The sequence below is a fragment of the Colobus angolensis genome, unplaced genomic scaffold, assembly GCF_000951035.1.
Source record: "Colobus angolensis palliatus isolate OR3802 unplaced genomic scaffold, Cang.pa_1.0 Scaffold13, whole genome shotgun sequence".
NCBI classification, from domain to species: Eukaryota; Metazoa; Chordata; class Mammalia; order Primates; family Cercopithecidae; genus Colobus; species Colobus angolensis.
Window position 1 is genome coordinate 22,863,107 of NW_012114252.1, and position 16,248 is coordinate 22,879,354.

The window sequence follows — 16,248 nt, forward strand, 5'->3', positions numbered from 1 at the left end:
GAGGTGGAGCTTGCAGTGAGCTGAGACTGGGCCATAAATACGCTCAGGGAGACACATAAAAGGACGTTCATTTTAATACTGTTCATAAGATTAAAAACTACAAAAAACATCATCTCCATCAATAAGAGAGTGGCTAGATAAAAACAGATCTGTCCCTGCCGTGAAATAATGTCCAGTAAAAAAGAAAAACTACACACACCGTCGGGAAAGCTACAAGACAGGCTGAGCAACTCGCCCAATGCAGATGTGCGTGCGCCATGCCGCCCATGTGTTTCAAAAGCACACAGAGCACCAGAGAGACTCCATTCTGCTCCAACGCTTGCTTTAAAAACAACTTGTAACAGCACAAACAATAAATTAGAAAACAAACTGAACATAATACAAACTTCACATTTGCTTATTTGCAATTTGATCCATGAGAAACGGCAGAACACAGGCCACTACAGCCAGCAGCACCCACACACAGGCACACCTGTGTTTCAGAGGGCCAGGCCTCCACCACTTCCCGTCACACACAGGCACACCTGTGTTTCAGAGGGCCAGGCCTCCGCCACTTCCCGTCACACACAGGCTGCGGCCCCAACAGCCCACGTCCACAAGCAAACACCAGGGCTTTTCCAAAGCCAATGTGATATTTATGGCAATGCTTATGTATTTCTTAACCCTTTAACGTGTTAAACTGTACTACAAGTTTCGTTAGATTCCTGTCTTTCTGTTGTTTTGTTACTGACAAACCTTTTGAGTATGGTGCCCCTCACCCTACCTCCCACCAAAAGCCCTATCATTTCTATCATGTGATTTACTACACAAGTGATTTTTAAGCAGCACATGCTGTGTTACAGAACTGACTATATTTCAATAGCTACATATACAGCTAACTTGTTTCATTAAGCTGTTAGCACCAAAGTGAGTTTGCAAAGTAATCACGGCAAAGCAGCAGAATCTGCGATGAAGACTCCCCCAAGACTCAGGAGGCCCTGTCCTGCTTTGCCATCCACGTGCTAGTAAACTCAGACGAGTGACGCCACCTTGCTGAGGAATAAACTTGGACAATTCTCCACTAACCAAAGAACTCATGAAGTCATCTGCTGTTCAGTGAGCTAACCAGCTGTCAAGGCACTGTGTAAAAGGTATATGGTATTCCAATGAAGTGCTGTCGCGTTCCTGTTAGGAGAATACGGTAACCACGAGGGGAAAAATGAAACAGCATAACTGCGTGCCCATGCTTTTTAAATCCAAGTCTCAGAACCGAACAGCGATCCTTACTTCGTGGTAAGTGTCCTCCAGCTCCCCATCGTATATCCAGCGGTACAGGAAGCTCAGAACAGGATGAGACACGAGGCTCAGGATGTGCCGCACCAGAGACCGCATGTACGGGTCTCCTGTTTCTGTGTAGGCGTGGACAGCTGAGGCCAGCTCACCTCCTTTCCTTCCTGGGAGAAATGGGGGAAAACACAAAAACATCCACATTTACACTCATAGTACATACCAGTCACTTCACACCACCACAGATGCCCAAGTAACTGAGATAAAGAGCATTTGTTTTCTTACAGTTAATACCATTTTGGACCTAGAAGCAGCAGTAACACGCCATGATTCAGAAACCAGGAGGTCCAGACTCCAGCCCTGGCTTTACACAAGTCTGTGAGTCACTCCTCTCTTTAGCTGCTGAGGAATTTTTCAGAAACAAAAAGTAGCAAAAAAATTGCTGGCTACACAATCTAAAGTTCACATGACTTTTCATGCCTTTTTTCCTTGAGGCATACTAAGACTCACGTGTCACGGTGCAAAGGAGGGCACAAATATATGTGAAAAACAAAAGTTCTATGAATCAATACTTGCATTTTTTTTGGTATGATATGCTAGACCCAATCTATTTACTGACTTTATAACCCATTAACTGGCTGCAACATACAGTGTGAGAAACACTGCCCTGCGTGGAGAGAAGAGGCCCCCCGGGCCTGGGCCAGAACTACTCAGTATGAAGGACTGGGAGTGGCAAAAATCCGGTCTGGAAATAGAAGCACATGAAGAGTTTTTATGTTATGCTAAGAATTCAAGATTTTATTAGACCACTGGTAGATTTTAAGGAGAGGCGTGACGGGATCTGATTTTAAGAAGATGGCTCTGCTGTGTGTACACAAAGTGGGGGTGTGAGATTGAATATGGGGATCGGACAGCAGCTCTTATAACAGCCCCTACAGCGCCAGGGCCAAGCGCACAGGCTGAGCAGAGTGAGGGGAGTAAAGGACCCCAGGGGCCCGCAGGACACGGAAAGTGACCGAGGAATTTGGGGGGAATCCAGTTCTGGAGGAGCCCTGGGAACTGGAGAAAACACTGGTGTTTATTTACTGCTCTCCACTTCTCTCTTTTTTGAGGGAAGTGCCAAGAGGTGAGAGAGGAGGGTGTGCAGACAGCAAGACGACCAACGGGGCCCTGCAGATTCTGGGGACCACCCCGAGCAGAGGATGGCAGTGAAAAGGGAACTCTTGTGTGGCAGATGGCCAGCTCGCCCATCTCATGTCGTCGTAACAACCCTAAGAGGTAACTGCTACTAGGATCTCAATGATACAAATGAGGGAAAACGCAAAGAGGTTCTTGGCTAAGGTAGTACAAACAGTAAGAAAAAATGTCAGAAAGCAACTAGCAATACAGAACCTAGAGACAGAGAGGCCAAAGCAAGACATGCAAATATGGGAACATCTGACCGAGAGTCACCAACACGGTCCCTGACCGCAGAGGAATAAAGGCAAAAAGCCAAATGCAAGGAAAGGCAACCAAGGGAGCGACAAGTGCTGTCAGGAGCGGTAACCGAGGACTACGCAAGAGAGAGATCTTTAAACACAAGACACCCTCCCTCCTTCCCACCTCCATCTCAATGCCAGCCCGAGCTTCCACCGTATAAATACTGGGCCACACTGGCAACTGGTTACTTTCCCTCTCGGTTCATATCTATCGATTCCTATTGAATCAACATGGCCATGAAGGATAAAAAAGGACAGGACACAAAAGCAAGCCTGGATGGCGCACCCTACAAACGAGTTCTAAAACAGAGTGAGTGCCAGACGCGCACAGGAAAGACGCGCACGGGACCTTGGCAGTGGTCCACCAGGGCCGCAAGGGTCTTCAGTCGTATTTTGGGATCATAGGTCCAAACCAAGAGGCGCCGAAGTGTTAAACTACTCTCAAGTCCCAAATTCACACCCTGGTCATCCTCTAGTTGTAGCTAAAAAACAACAAAGATAGAAATGTTTAAGTACAAATAACTACATAGGTCACACTTCTTAATCTGTATCAAGTGAATATAAGAAAATGATTATCCTCATAAAAATGAAGCCAAAGTCCCCTTTAAAAAAACAATAGTATTTTTAAGCTATAAATGACCTTTAACTGGTGGAACTCCGAAAATTAGCAATTAACTGGCTCTGGGATACACTGAAACTTGATATTCAAATCTTACAAATAATATTATGAAAAATATTGCTGTCTTTTAAAAGTAATATATGAAGTAACTTAAAACATTCTATATAGCTTCAATTTTGTAACGCTTAGAATCATGAAGAAATAAAAATAAAAATAAAATATTTACCTGAGAATGTAAAACAGAGAGCAATCGATAGTATTCTCTGAGTTCCTGGTGCAAGGCGGCACAAAAGCTCTGTGTGGAAGAGAAATGTAATTAAAGCATGACACACTCATTATACATTGACTGATTTTAAGTGGAAAGGTATAATGCTAAAGTTCAGGTGGGGTTCTACAAGATTTAAATTCAGGTTTTCTCAATAATCATCTTAATCACCATAATATACATTTTAATAACATGAAAAAAGTGTTGTTCCTTAGTACAAAAAGCATGAACTTTGCAGAAGGGGAATGGAAAAAAAAAATATATGGTATAGTTTTCATGAAGTACAGTCACTTTAGAGAATTATCCTTTAAGATTATATCCCCTGTAAATATTCAGGGTTAGAATGTAATTTTCTTTCATGCTCTTAATTAACAAAATTTAAAAATTAGCAGCTCAATGCCAATCCCCCTAATTTTCGTTCTGTTTGCACTGCTTGTTCTTCTGACCTCTATTAGTAGTAAGAACTTTTCCACACATCTCCAGTCTTAAATACTGAAAGGAGTCAGGTCAAAACAACAGGAATCAGAAGCTAGAAGAGGCACCCTTATACACCTGCATCCAGTCCTGTGGCAAGAGCCTTCAGGGATGAACTGTGGGATGTAACTCCAGGATGCTTGGGGGAAGCTCTGCCTACAGCAGAAGCAGCCTGCAAGGGTTAAACCTATGTTCTTTCTCATTGTTTTATCCAGCAAAAAGCCATCAAAAATTTTTTTTAAAAAAATGTTTTTTAAACTTGTTTTCTTTAAGTAAATATGTAGGTTGCATAACTTTCTGTATATTTTTAAAATACATCAGTCTCCTATAGGTGTATTTTACTGCATTTATGTTTTGTGGACTAAGACAAATGTGAACATTTTCAAGTTCAAAAATGAACATAAAACATACTAATTTTGTACACACAAAAGAACACGTCAAAAGTGAGGTGTGCAAGAAGAAACGTCCTAGAGTCTGGAAGGAGACAGACCACGGGGCAAAATCCAGGGCTCCCGCTGGAGGCACCACCAGCATCAGCCCCCGATGGTATGAACCTCTCGGTTCATCTACACAGGGAAGAATAAATGCAGTAACCTAGGGCAAGTGCCTGGCACAGGGTGGGCCCAAGATGCTTATTAAACCATAGGTCAATTTTCTTCAGTAATATTTACAGAGAAAATGACATGGAATCTGCTCAAGCACAGCATGACTCTTTACCAAAACTCCATCCCAGCCCCCAGGGCAGGAGGGCAGAAACACAGAACACACTGAAGCTTTTAAAAACCTGCGGAATATGCGGCCGGGCACGGTGGCTCACACCTGTAATCCCAGCACTTTGGGAGGCCAAGGCAGGCGGATCATGAGGTCAGAAGATCAAGACCATCCTGGCTAACATAGTGAAATCCCCCCGTCTCTACTAAAAGTACAAAAAATTAGCCGGACGTGGTGGCGGGCGCCTGTAGTCCCACCTACTCGGGAGGCTGAGGCAGGAGAATGGCATGAACCTGGGAGGCGGAGCTTGCAGTGAGCAGAGATGACGCCACTGCACTCCAGCCTGGGCGACAGAGCAAGACTCTGTCTCAAAAAAACAGAAAAAAAAAACCCTGCAGAAATAATCAAATCATTATCCATCGTGTAGAATCGAAGTATTTATATACAGGAGTATGTGAGTCCGCTTCTGAGAAGTCTACAACCAAAGAGTGCAAGTGCAGGCAGAGTGTGGCAGCGCCGCACACACTCAAAGGGAAAGGCCTATGGTCAGCAGAGGCTGTTCCCACCTTGGTTCATTAAATGCACATGTAAGTTTCACGCTTACAAAACAGTATCTTCATTCATATATGACTTTGCTCCACTTGGTATGTCTAGAGCCAGGACACCTCCAAGGCTAATTGGGGGCACTGGTAATATGGACACAGGACGTAAATTATGCAAGGCATAAATCAGGGCACAGAGTCACCCCACTGAGTGCTCACACTGGCTCTTCAAATAAGATAAATAAACCATCACTCCTTCAGCAACTGGATAGCACAGAGCAATGACTTCAAAAAGGAGGAAATGGAAATAGAACAGAGACAGCTTTGGAACAGAAACGACACGTCACACCTGGTCCATATCTGCCATCTACTAGTCAGGGCAACTTGGTCAAATCAATTAAACTTGCTGAGGTTCAATTTTCACATCTGCAAAATGGGGACAATGAATGCTTGCCCTGATCATTTTAGAGGGCTGCTATGATAATCAGTAAGGAGATAAAAGAAGAGGCTCTCAGGTCCAGTACTATAAACCGCAGTACCCAACCTTTTTGGCACCAGGGACTGGCTTTGTGGAAGACATTTTTTCCATGGACCAGTGTGGGATGGGGGGCAGGGTGGTTCTGGGATGAAACTGTTCCCACCTCAGATAATTAGACATTAGATTCTCATAAGAAGCACGCACCCTAGATCCCAAATGCACAGTTCACAACAGGGTTCACACTCCTATGAAACTAATGCCGTCACTGATCTGACAGGAGGCAGAGCTCAGGCGGTCATGCCTGCTCACCCTCCACTCACCTCCTGCTGTACGGCTCAGTTCCTAACAGGCCACGAACCAGTACTGGTCCACAGCTCAGGAACTGGGACCCCTGCTATAACACATAATATGATACTACTACAGTGATGATCAATCCATCTTCTGGAATAAAATATCTACATAACAGTTTATTTAGTTATCGTGTATTGATTCTGTGTGTTTTGCTTCATGTCTACCAAGTTAACTAGGACTTATGAGTGACACTTGCATAAGATGATGATATAAACCGAGACATGATCAAACACTCCCTTCGGGAAAGGGGACAGGGACTCTAAAATCACAGCTGGCTGCTGAGGGGATGGCCCATCAGTCCCACCTGCCTCAAGAAAGAGCCAGCTCACTTCTCTCTGCCCTTGCAATGAGGGAGAATGTGGCTGGTCATCAAGCAACTCACTAGACTGGCAAACAGAATAGAAAACAGTCCTAGCCTGGGGAGCAGCATCTTTATACACATCCTCTCCCCATCTTCACAATCCTGGAGGTAATCACTACTCCACTCTACGCAGGAAGAAACTTGTGGCGAACAGAAGATAACCTGTGCAAGATGACGTGACCATTAAAGGAGAAGCCCAAACTGGAACTCTGGGCTGCCTTGCTTCAAAGCTCAAAGTGTGACTCCTACTCAGCAGCCATGCTGCCACAGCACACACCTACCCACTAGGCACGCTCCTCCCCACCAGCCATGCTCCTACTCACCAGCCACACTGCCACACCACAGGCCTACTCACCCACCATATTCTTACCCACCAGCCACGCTCCTACCCACCAGTCACGCTCCTACATACCAGCCAAGCTCCTCCCCACTAGCCACGCACTTCAACATCAACCATGCTCCTACTCACCAGCCACACTGCCACACCACAGGCCTACTCACCAGCCACGCTCCTCCCCGCCAGCCACACTCCTCCCCACCAGCCACACTCCTCCCCACCAGCCACATTCTTACACACCAGTCAGGCTCCCACCTACCGCCCATGCTCCTACTCACCAGCCACACTGCCACACTACTCGTCTACTCACCAGCCACACATTCTTACCCAGCACCCACACTCTTACTCATCAGCCACATTTTTACCCACCAGCCATGCTCCTCCCCACCAGCCACACTTCCACACTACATGCCTAATCACCAGCCATGTTCTTACCACTAGCCACACTGCCACACCACGTGCCTACTCACCAGCCACATTCTTACCCACTGGTCATGTTCCTGCCCACCAGCCACACTGCAGCACCACACTCCTACCCACCAGTCACATTCCTATTCCCCAGCCACACTCCTACTCACCAGCCACCCTCCTACTCACCAGCCACACTGCCATGAGTCCTGTGCTATGCTGGGCTTATAGTACACAGTTGTTTTGTGAGTCAGTAATTTTTGGAGATTTCATTGGCAGTAATTACTGTCCAATAAGCAACCTATGGACAAGACCACGTTGCTCAGCCACGAAGAAGGGCTGGACAGTGGAGATGCCACAGCTCCTGTCGGTTGCCCCCCGTCAGGCTCCACCAGGAGGAGAAGCAGCAGCAGCTCCCTCCCAGCCATGCACTGTGCCACCGGCAGTGCCCACCCAGGGCTGTGCAGACAGCCACAGCCGGATTCCCATCTCTAGCTTCAGCAGTGTTCCCAAATCCTGCCTCACCGTGCTGCCTGGGGAATCATGAAGCTGGGAGTGTCCCCTGTTAGCAGGCCCCATCCCAGCAGGGCCCCTCCTCCACCTTCCGGAGGAGGCAGCAGCAGCTGGGCAGGGCCCCCCTTGAGCGTTTGGAATCGGGCAATGCCAGCTCTGTCTCACCATTTTCTCTGTGCTTTACAGTCCTCCAGCAGCTCCTGAGTCAACCTGCTGCATTCAGTGTCCTCATCAGAACCTACTGTGGTTTCTACTTTCTTGAGTGGACCTTGACAGTTGACTCTCAAAGTTGCTTTACTTGGAAAGAGCCGCAGGAGGAGCTATTTCACAGTAAGATTTCAACTAGAATAAGCGTTTCCCAAAGTGCGCGGCATCCCAGCATCCTAGGAACCATGAACGCACCTGCCCGACGAGTCCGAATGAGCGGTCCAGGCTCCTCTGGTCCGTGTATCTTCTGATTTTATTATGCAACCATCCCAACTCAGAGAGCCTGACTGCTGTGTCTCTCAAAGACCTACTTAGATTTGCCTAAAAAGTAAATATATCAAATGTTAAACATTAAAAACCAATACCAGAGTTTTAACTAATATTTTTCTCAAACACTTATACTTTTAATATTATAATCCTTAGGCTTCAAGACATGAAAGTTAAAACTAAGATCCCATCACTAAAAGGAAGGAAAGCACATCAAGTGACAGCATGACGGAAAGCACCTCAAAGGGCACGGTGAGCTCCTTTCACACCACCCTGCAGACAGCGTGATGGAAAGCACCTCAAAGGGCACAGTGAGCTCCCTTCACACCACCCTGCAGTTGACCTGTGGTATGGCAGAGATCTCAGTTACGCTGTGAAAGGGCTAAAAGCCACAGTGTGACCCACACAAGAAATGGGCATGGTAAAGGCAGGTTATGGAAAAAGGAAGCAAAAGTGGGTGAAGACCCCTGACCTGGAATCCTGCATCAATGCGGAAGGTGCCAAGGGACCTTGTCCCCTGGGTGCCTCAGCCATCACACAGCAGGATGCAGAAATCAGCTATGGGGCGGCCCCATCAGTAGATACAAGGAAAGGAGGCACACGTTCATCACAAAGGTCCCCACAACAAAACTGAACGAGCCACAATGGACAGAAATAGAAACCAGGATTCCAGAGCGCAATTTCACCTCACACTCGATTCGCAAAATTCCAGTGCCACCTTATCAATCAACAGCTCACTATCTGGACTTCATGACATTTTTTTTCTTTCTGAATATTTTAAATTAGATTTTATGTTACCGTACCTTTCCTTCTACTTTGTAACAATTTTCAGTGTTGTTCATTTTGATGTTTTTGCCATCTATGCCCTGAAAGACGTACAAAATGTCCCTTACCAGAGCTGCTTCTGTAATTTCCATGGTACCTGCAAAATCATTTTTTAAAGAGTAATTACTAGACAATACATTTTAAGATACAATAGATATTATGATGCAATTAGCTTCAGATTAGATATTTGCCACCCGGATGAAATCTACTAACTCAATAAATAAGCTCAAGATGAAAAAGAGAGTATGAAGTTAGAAAGAAACAAGGTGAGTCTCAGTCTAGAGGCTGGCCTGCTGTGCCACGAACACACAACTGTCCAACACAACATGAGTGTGGGCCGTGGACAGACAGACGCTGGACACGGGAGCTACACATGGGGACGGGGGAGTGGGGCAGATGGTGGAGACTGATGCGGGGGACTAAGACTGCCAGGATGTCCTCCGGTTCTCAGATGCTCCTCACCTTTGCGTTCTACACAAGTACAGGTAGAGGTAACATCCAGAGCCATTTCAGAATCAGCAGATTATGAGCCAACAGGGAAGCCCAATCCTCTATTTTCAGGACACTCATGTTTCAAACGCTGCTAACTGTAGTGTTCTCAAGAAAGAAACTCAGGCTTCCTTTTGGAATCTAGCAGGGCTTTAAAACCCTCCATGAGGTATTCATCTTACCATCGAGTAATTCCTCAGGGACTCTCTTCGACATGCTAGGCACTATGCTAAGCACTGGCCCTGTAAATGAAACAGACATAGCCCCTCTGTGGACTTAAGACTTTGGTGGAAGAAGATGACTTTTACTAGGGGGCCTAACCCAGCCTTAAAGACTTTCCCAGGGAGAATGGCAGGATGAAAACAGACAGGGAGAATGCGATGAGGAACAGCAAAGAAGAGAGATGTGTGGGGAGGAGGCCACAAGGACGAGCAGCCAAAAAGCAGACTGTGCTGGGAGGAAAAAGTCCGGGTAGCCTGGGGTGGAAAGCCAGACTCCCCAAGGTGCCGCAGACCACCAGGGACTCTGGACTTCATCATAAGAACAAGAAGAAACCACTAAAACGTTTGAGGTGGGGCTCCTGGGCCGTACTTTAAAATAAGGAAAGGCCGAATTCCAAACGTTCACAGAAAAGCTGTATAAACATAGATCTTTACTCACAACCCGTATCCCCTTCTCTCCTGGACCTTGTCATGTTGCGAGACACAGCATTTGGGACACCTTTTGAGGTAGTGGCTTGTGAAGAAGGCTGATTTGCAGTTAAAGTCCATGCGAGTCGTGACCCCAACTGCTGTCGAAGGCCATCTCCTACTCCCGGAGCTTGATGAGACTGTCTAAAAAAAGAAACATATATTATCTTCTAATAGCCAGACTATTCACTGAAGAGACAAAAGTGTCCCTAGAAATTTCTCTTGTATTACTATTGTGAATTATGTAAATTTATAAATCTCAGATAGCTGATACCATGACTTTACCCTAACCCAATATATCAATAACAGACAGTCCCAAGTCCCTTGAACTTGGCCAAGCCTCCTTGGGACCGTTGGCCTAGCGTTCAGACCCAACACAGCGGTTGAAAAATCATCTTACTGCTACCTTACATATATTTTTCTTACCATTAATATCAAAATCTATTTGGCTTTTCTTCATAAACATATACCCACCCTATAACCACTCTGAAATTCTCTACTTATTTTAATTTCAGAATCAACAACTCTTGTTCAGTCCCCATGAACTGAGTAGAATTGAGTCACTGTGACACTGTCCCACACCTGTCTTCAGCCTTCAGGGTGCTCACTATGAAAAGAAACACTGTAATTTTCAATTAACTTCTAACATATACAAATATATAAAATCTAAGGCAAATGCATATTCAAGGTCAACATGGCTTGTCAGCAATTTTGAGACTATGTCAAAGTTGTTTTTTGAAAAATGTAAGAACCTCATAGCTGATTTCTAATAGCGTCAGTTTTCACAGATGCAACTAAATATCACTTCCTGGGACTGCAAAATACAAAAATGAGAACCTCAGCTGCACTAGTTTCCAGGTGCCAGAGCTTGGAATTAGTACTGGTGCAATATTAGGGGGGTTCATCCATAATCCACTCATGAAGTAAGGAGAACAGGAAAGAACTAAAACACTTCTTATTTTATTCCATTTTCATCAGGAAAGAAGTCAACAACATTCACTAAAACTATGTCTTTGGGCATAGTTCTAAATTTAAGAGGACAATTCTAAAAGACTTTCAGTTCAAAGTTCTCTATACAGATTTTTATTAGGATAACAATAATTAAATTCTAAGGTATAAATGAGAATGTCAATTGATTCTTTTAGCTGGAACTTAAATTCTAGATTAAATGTGTCAAGTTCTGTTTTTAAATGCTTTGCGTTTTCTTTAGAGAACGCTAGACCCCATTAGTAATTCATATGTATAGAACACACATTCTGTTTTTGAGTATCTTGAACATAATTGTATAAATCACAAAATGATTTAATAATTCTATTACATTCATACGGAAAACACCATTTATTTGATGCTAAATCCTTGGTCACTATTTTTCTGGAAAATATCTACTTTATGATAATCCACTTTAATGCGATTTCCAGGAACCAACTATGGCAAAAAGCAAAGCCACCTATTTATCTACATATAGGAAGAATGCGTAATTAAAAACAAAGAAAAACAAAGTTCCATCCACGAATGACAACGGCACCTGCTTGATTCTCAGCTGTAAATCCTGTATTTCCTGAAAACGTGCTTTGACCACGTACATAACACCTTCGCTCTGCATTCCTGCATTTCATCATCTTAATTCATATGCACTAAAATGTCACAATCCTTAAAGATCTCAGCACTCGAGGAAAGTTCAACCTTATTTTAGTTTACTTAACAATTTATTAAAGAATCCAGTGAGGAGAAAAACGTACATCAACGAAGAAGTCACTATTCCCTAAGGGAAAAATCTGAGCACACAGTCAGAGAACCTCTAGATGAAGGGCTTTGCACAGGGTACTTCAAGCTCCTTCGTGATGGACACTTCAGTGACAGCTGAGAACTGGCCAGAACTTTACAGCCAGCTCTGTCGATTACAAAGTGGAAAGAACTCCTGCCGTAGGGCAGCTCTGAAGAGGAGTAACACAGCCGTGAAGAGGAGTAACACAGCCCTGAAGAGGAGTAACACAGCCGTGAAGAGGGGTAGCACAGCCATGAAGAGGAGTGAACAGCTGTGAAGGGTGACACGGCTGTGAAGAGGGGTGACACGGCTGTGAAGAGGGGTGACACGGCTGTGAAGAGGGGTGACAGGGCTGTGAAGAGGGGTGACACTCAGAGACGGAGAGCGTCGGACACAGTGCCCAGAACGCTGTCTGGCACGTACGAAGCCCGCTGACACTGACACTGACACTGACACTGACACTGCGGGTGAACACCGATGTCTGGTTAACAACCTGCAGGAGTCTCTGTTTCTAACACACAGAGAATCTATGCACGTCGGCATGGCCTTACCCCGGAAGGAGAGATTGTGGCGCAGGCGCAGAGCCACTGAGGGCACACAGGCCGATGCTGCTGATGCCACTGCTGCCCACGCTGCCGGAGCTCTGGGCTGACTGGGCACTCCGATCCTGGTAGCTCAGGGGAAGGGTCTGAGGCCTGGCATAGTAGTAAGGGGTTGAGTGGGCATCTCTGGGTAAGGCCTGAGCAAATAACGTAGCATAGCTAGAAACCTGAAAAGAGAAACACACTAAGAGCAGAGACAGAAAATTACAGAACAGTCTTCCCAAACCTAAAAAGGTCATTTATATTCAGACTTTCCTTCTATTTCTGTAAATGGATTTGGATTCCATACTTCATTAAACAATAAATTAGATGTTATGCTTTTGAAATATGCCTAAACTGATAAAGTTTTAGAAAATTTTCTGAACTCCAACAACTACTACATTGTCTGATAACTAAACACACATGCTGATTCAAGCAAACTGAAACTTAAATATTTTTTAAAGTTAGGCATTATTAAATAATGACTGCCTCTATCTATTCATATCTATATGCTTTACATGTATATTAATATATAATGATTGCTCAGACGAAGCCTTTAGCAATAGACAGAACTCTTTCACCCACACGCTTCAACCTCTTTGCACTCCCGGGTCTCTGGTGGGTACTTTATTAGAGCAGACTCTGGGGCACAGAGCACCAGAATCACTCTGACATACTGCAGGGGACAGACACTCAGCCCGGTGATGACAGGGTTTCACTGGCACAAAAGTAAGGAACGCTCACAACTGAGAGCATGAAAAACTCCTAAAGAAGTACCAATCGGTGCCGATATCAGTAACTTCACAAAGTAAACATCTTGAACACTGACCATTTATTCTCTATTTAATCACCCATTGTTGTCTGAATAACAAAATTCTGAAAAACATCTTCAAGAAACTGCATGCTGACTAAAAACGCGCTTAAAAAGAAAAAGTCAAAGAAATCTCTTGACCTTCCATGACCAGACAAGCTTGTTGCTTTCCTAGCACGATTTTCTTAGCTGCAGAAGCCGTTTCCTATCAAAGTCTGCCAGGGTGTCCTGACAGACCCGAAAACGCGAAGGCAAAGCCACTTACCTTGCTTGGCGGCCTGCGTGGGTCCTCACTGAGGCTCAGCAAGAGGTAGAGTATTGACCATTTATTTTTCAAAACTCCCTGTTTGGAAAAAAGTTAACATTAAAAGAACGATTTTTATATTACTCTGCAGTCTTATTTTCCTCTTTCCTGAACTGCATTTCCAAACTAGAAATGCATTTCAAAATTCACATAGTGACGTCAAATCTAACAGTTCATAAGTATTTTCAACAGTGCCACCCACCCGAAGGCGGAAGCAAATGTCCTCACGCAACCAACACCCTTGGGTCTTTCGCTCCCCTATTAACTAGCTCTAAAGTCCCCAATAAGAAAAGTTTTTTAAGTTACCTTATTGCTGAATAACAGTATCGTCTCCCCTGAAATAATTCTTACAATGTCCCCAAAACCATAATTATGAGACAAAGCCATCATAAAAATATGTGAATTATTTTTTCCTTTATCAACATCCCATTTAAGCCACGAGCAGAAGTTAGTCTCAGCATCATGTGTACCTAAAGTCAAGATGTAGGTCTGGGCCGGGAACAGGGGCTCACGCCTGTAATCCCAGGACTTTGGGAGGCCAAAGCAGGAGGACCACCTGAGGTTAGGAGTTCAAGACCAGCCTGGCCAACATGGCGAAACCCCATCTCTACTTAAAATACAAAATTAGCCAGGCATAGCATCATGCATCTGTACTCCCAGCTACTTGGGAGGCTGAGACACGAGAATCGCTGAACCTGGGAAGCAGAGGTTGCAATGAGCTGAGATCGCACCACTGCACTCCAGCCTGGGAGACAGCAAGACTTTGTCTCAAAAAAAAAAAAAAAAAAAAAAAATGGGTCTGAAGCACTTAGTTGTCAAGATAACTAACCCACAGGTTTCTATGCAAGGGTCATCACACAGATTTCATTAATTTCCAATTGTGTATCACACCAGTCTGATTCACAAACGTAACAGCAGCCAAACCTCAGTATACTCTATTCATACAGCCTTACCTTTTGTATGCACAGGCTACAATATGTAAGTACCTTTATTTACAAAACAAATGACGAGATGATTGCTTATATTATGTAAACTCTCCATTACATAACACATTCTCTGAAAAGTTTATTTTAAAAGTAAGCTCATCCCAGGTATTTAAATTACTGTCTAACTTCAAAAAATTGGTTGACATAGGCTTTTTCAGAAACTCAACTAATTCCCCAGCCAGGGCCACAAGGATAAGAAACAGACCCAGCCCTGATGGAGCATGTCTCATCACAGGCAAAAGACAAGTGGGCAGATGCAACGTGTCAAACGGCACTTCACAGCTCACGACAAGGCTCCTGCAGGAGACTCGAGTCTCCTAGAAAGACGGACCGTGCAGAGGGACAGACAGGTGAACACAGCAACCTGACAAAGGCCAGGAGTCAGGAGGGAAGCTGACGTCGGAATGAGGCCTCCACGCTGCACCAAGAAACTTGGATTTGGAGGTAAAGACAACAGCAGGAAGCCTGCGAAGGACGTCCGGGGAGAGGCACCATCACCACACAAGTGACGAACTGGCTGGAGGGGACAACGTGAGAGGAAGATGCGAGCAGCTGAATGCAATACAATGAGCTGAGTGTGTGCTCAGGCACATGTCCCTGATGAGTCCCTGCAAGCCGGCATCAGGGGCCCATGAGGCTCAGGTACTCAGGCCCAGGACCAAGGAGCCAAGCGGCCGCCAACCTTTAGCTCTTTCCACGCATTAAATCCTGTCATCGTCACAACCACACTATGACAGGGCTTATTCTCTTCATGCCACAAATGAGAGAACGAAGGACAGCAAACATGAATAACTCACCCAAATCACAGAGCTACATGCAGGGTTCACACCCAGGTTTGTCCAACTCCAAACGAGAGGTATAGCTGGGGAGTCAAGATGACACTCAGGTTCTCATAGGGGGCAAGATCAATGGTGCTCTCATTCACCAAAAGAGAGAACACAGAAGAAAGAGCATGCAGCGTGCAGGTGGATGTGAACGGATGCCCAGAAGGGTGGAATAAGGCACAATGCTCCCTTCAGCTCAGAGGATGCCAAGTTGTGAGAACCTGTGGGAGTTTTCAGGGAGTCTCTAAGTGAAATGACTGGTAGGTGAAGGGAAAGATGGCAGGAAATGTTCTATGTTTGCACTAAGAAACTGCTAGGTTAAAAATCTCAGATTTTATTTTTGCAAAGATGTATTTGAGGGTGAAGGGTGGAGAAATTTCAAAAATGAACAAAATTATGCACCAAAAACCTAGCAAGTGACCTAAAGGAGGAGGCAGCATTTTTTAACTATAAAAAGAGCAAGTATAAAACACCCAGGATCTCTTCAGTCTGCTGAAGACCATTTGATACGAAGGTGTGGACGGAAACCACAGGAGACGGTGAGGCAGTCTGAGAACACCACCAGCCAGGAGCCGCTATGGGAACACCACCAGCCAGGAGCCACTAATGACCCCGAGACCAGAGGGATCAGGGCTGGAGACAGTAGCCGCAGGCTCCAGGAGGGCCCAACACAGGGCAGCGCCTGCCCTCAGGAGCT

General features: G+C 45.1%; 1 protein-coding gene across 4 annotated transcripts in view; it reads right to left on the bottom strand.

Annotated features, from left to right (window-relative positions):
- The window catches only part of TUBGCP3 (tubulin, gamma complex associated protein 3), a 94,900-nt gene that overhangs the window by 54,044 nt on the left and 24,608 nt on the right, over positions 1-16,248 (bottom strand). For 3 of the 4 annotated variants that reach the window (XM_011933910.1, XM_011933912.1, XM_011933913.1), the window contains exons 4-11: positions 13,703-13,780; positions 12,597-12,814; positions 10,252-10,424; positions 9,081-9,199; positions 8,206-8,331; positions 3,590-3,658; positions 3,094-3,226; positions 1,267-1,433 (exon numbers count right to left, since the gene is read on the bottom strand). In XM_011933910.1, the coding sequence (XP_011789300.1) occupies positions 1,267-1,433; positions 3,094-3,226; positions 3,590-3,658; positions 8,206-8,331; positions 9,081-9,199; positions 10,252-10,424; positions 12,597-12,814; positions 13,703-13,780 (1,083 nt within the window). The remainder of the gene's footprint in view (positions 1-1,266; positions 1,434-3,093; positions 3,227-3,589; positions 3,659-8,205; positions 8,332-9,080; positions 9,200-10,251; positions 10,425-12,596; positions 12,815-13,702; positions 13,781-16,248) is intronic. The other variant, XM_011933911.1, reaches the window with a different exon arrangement.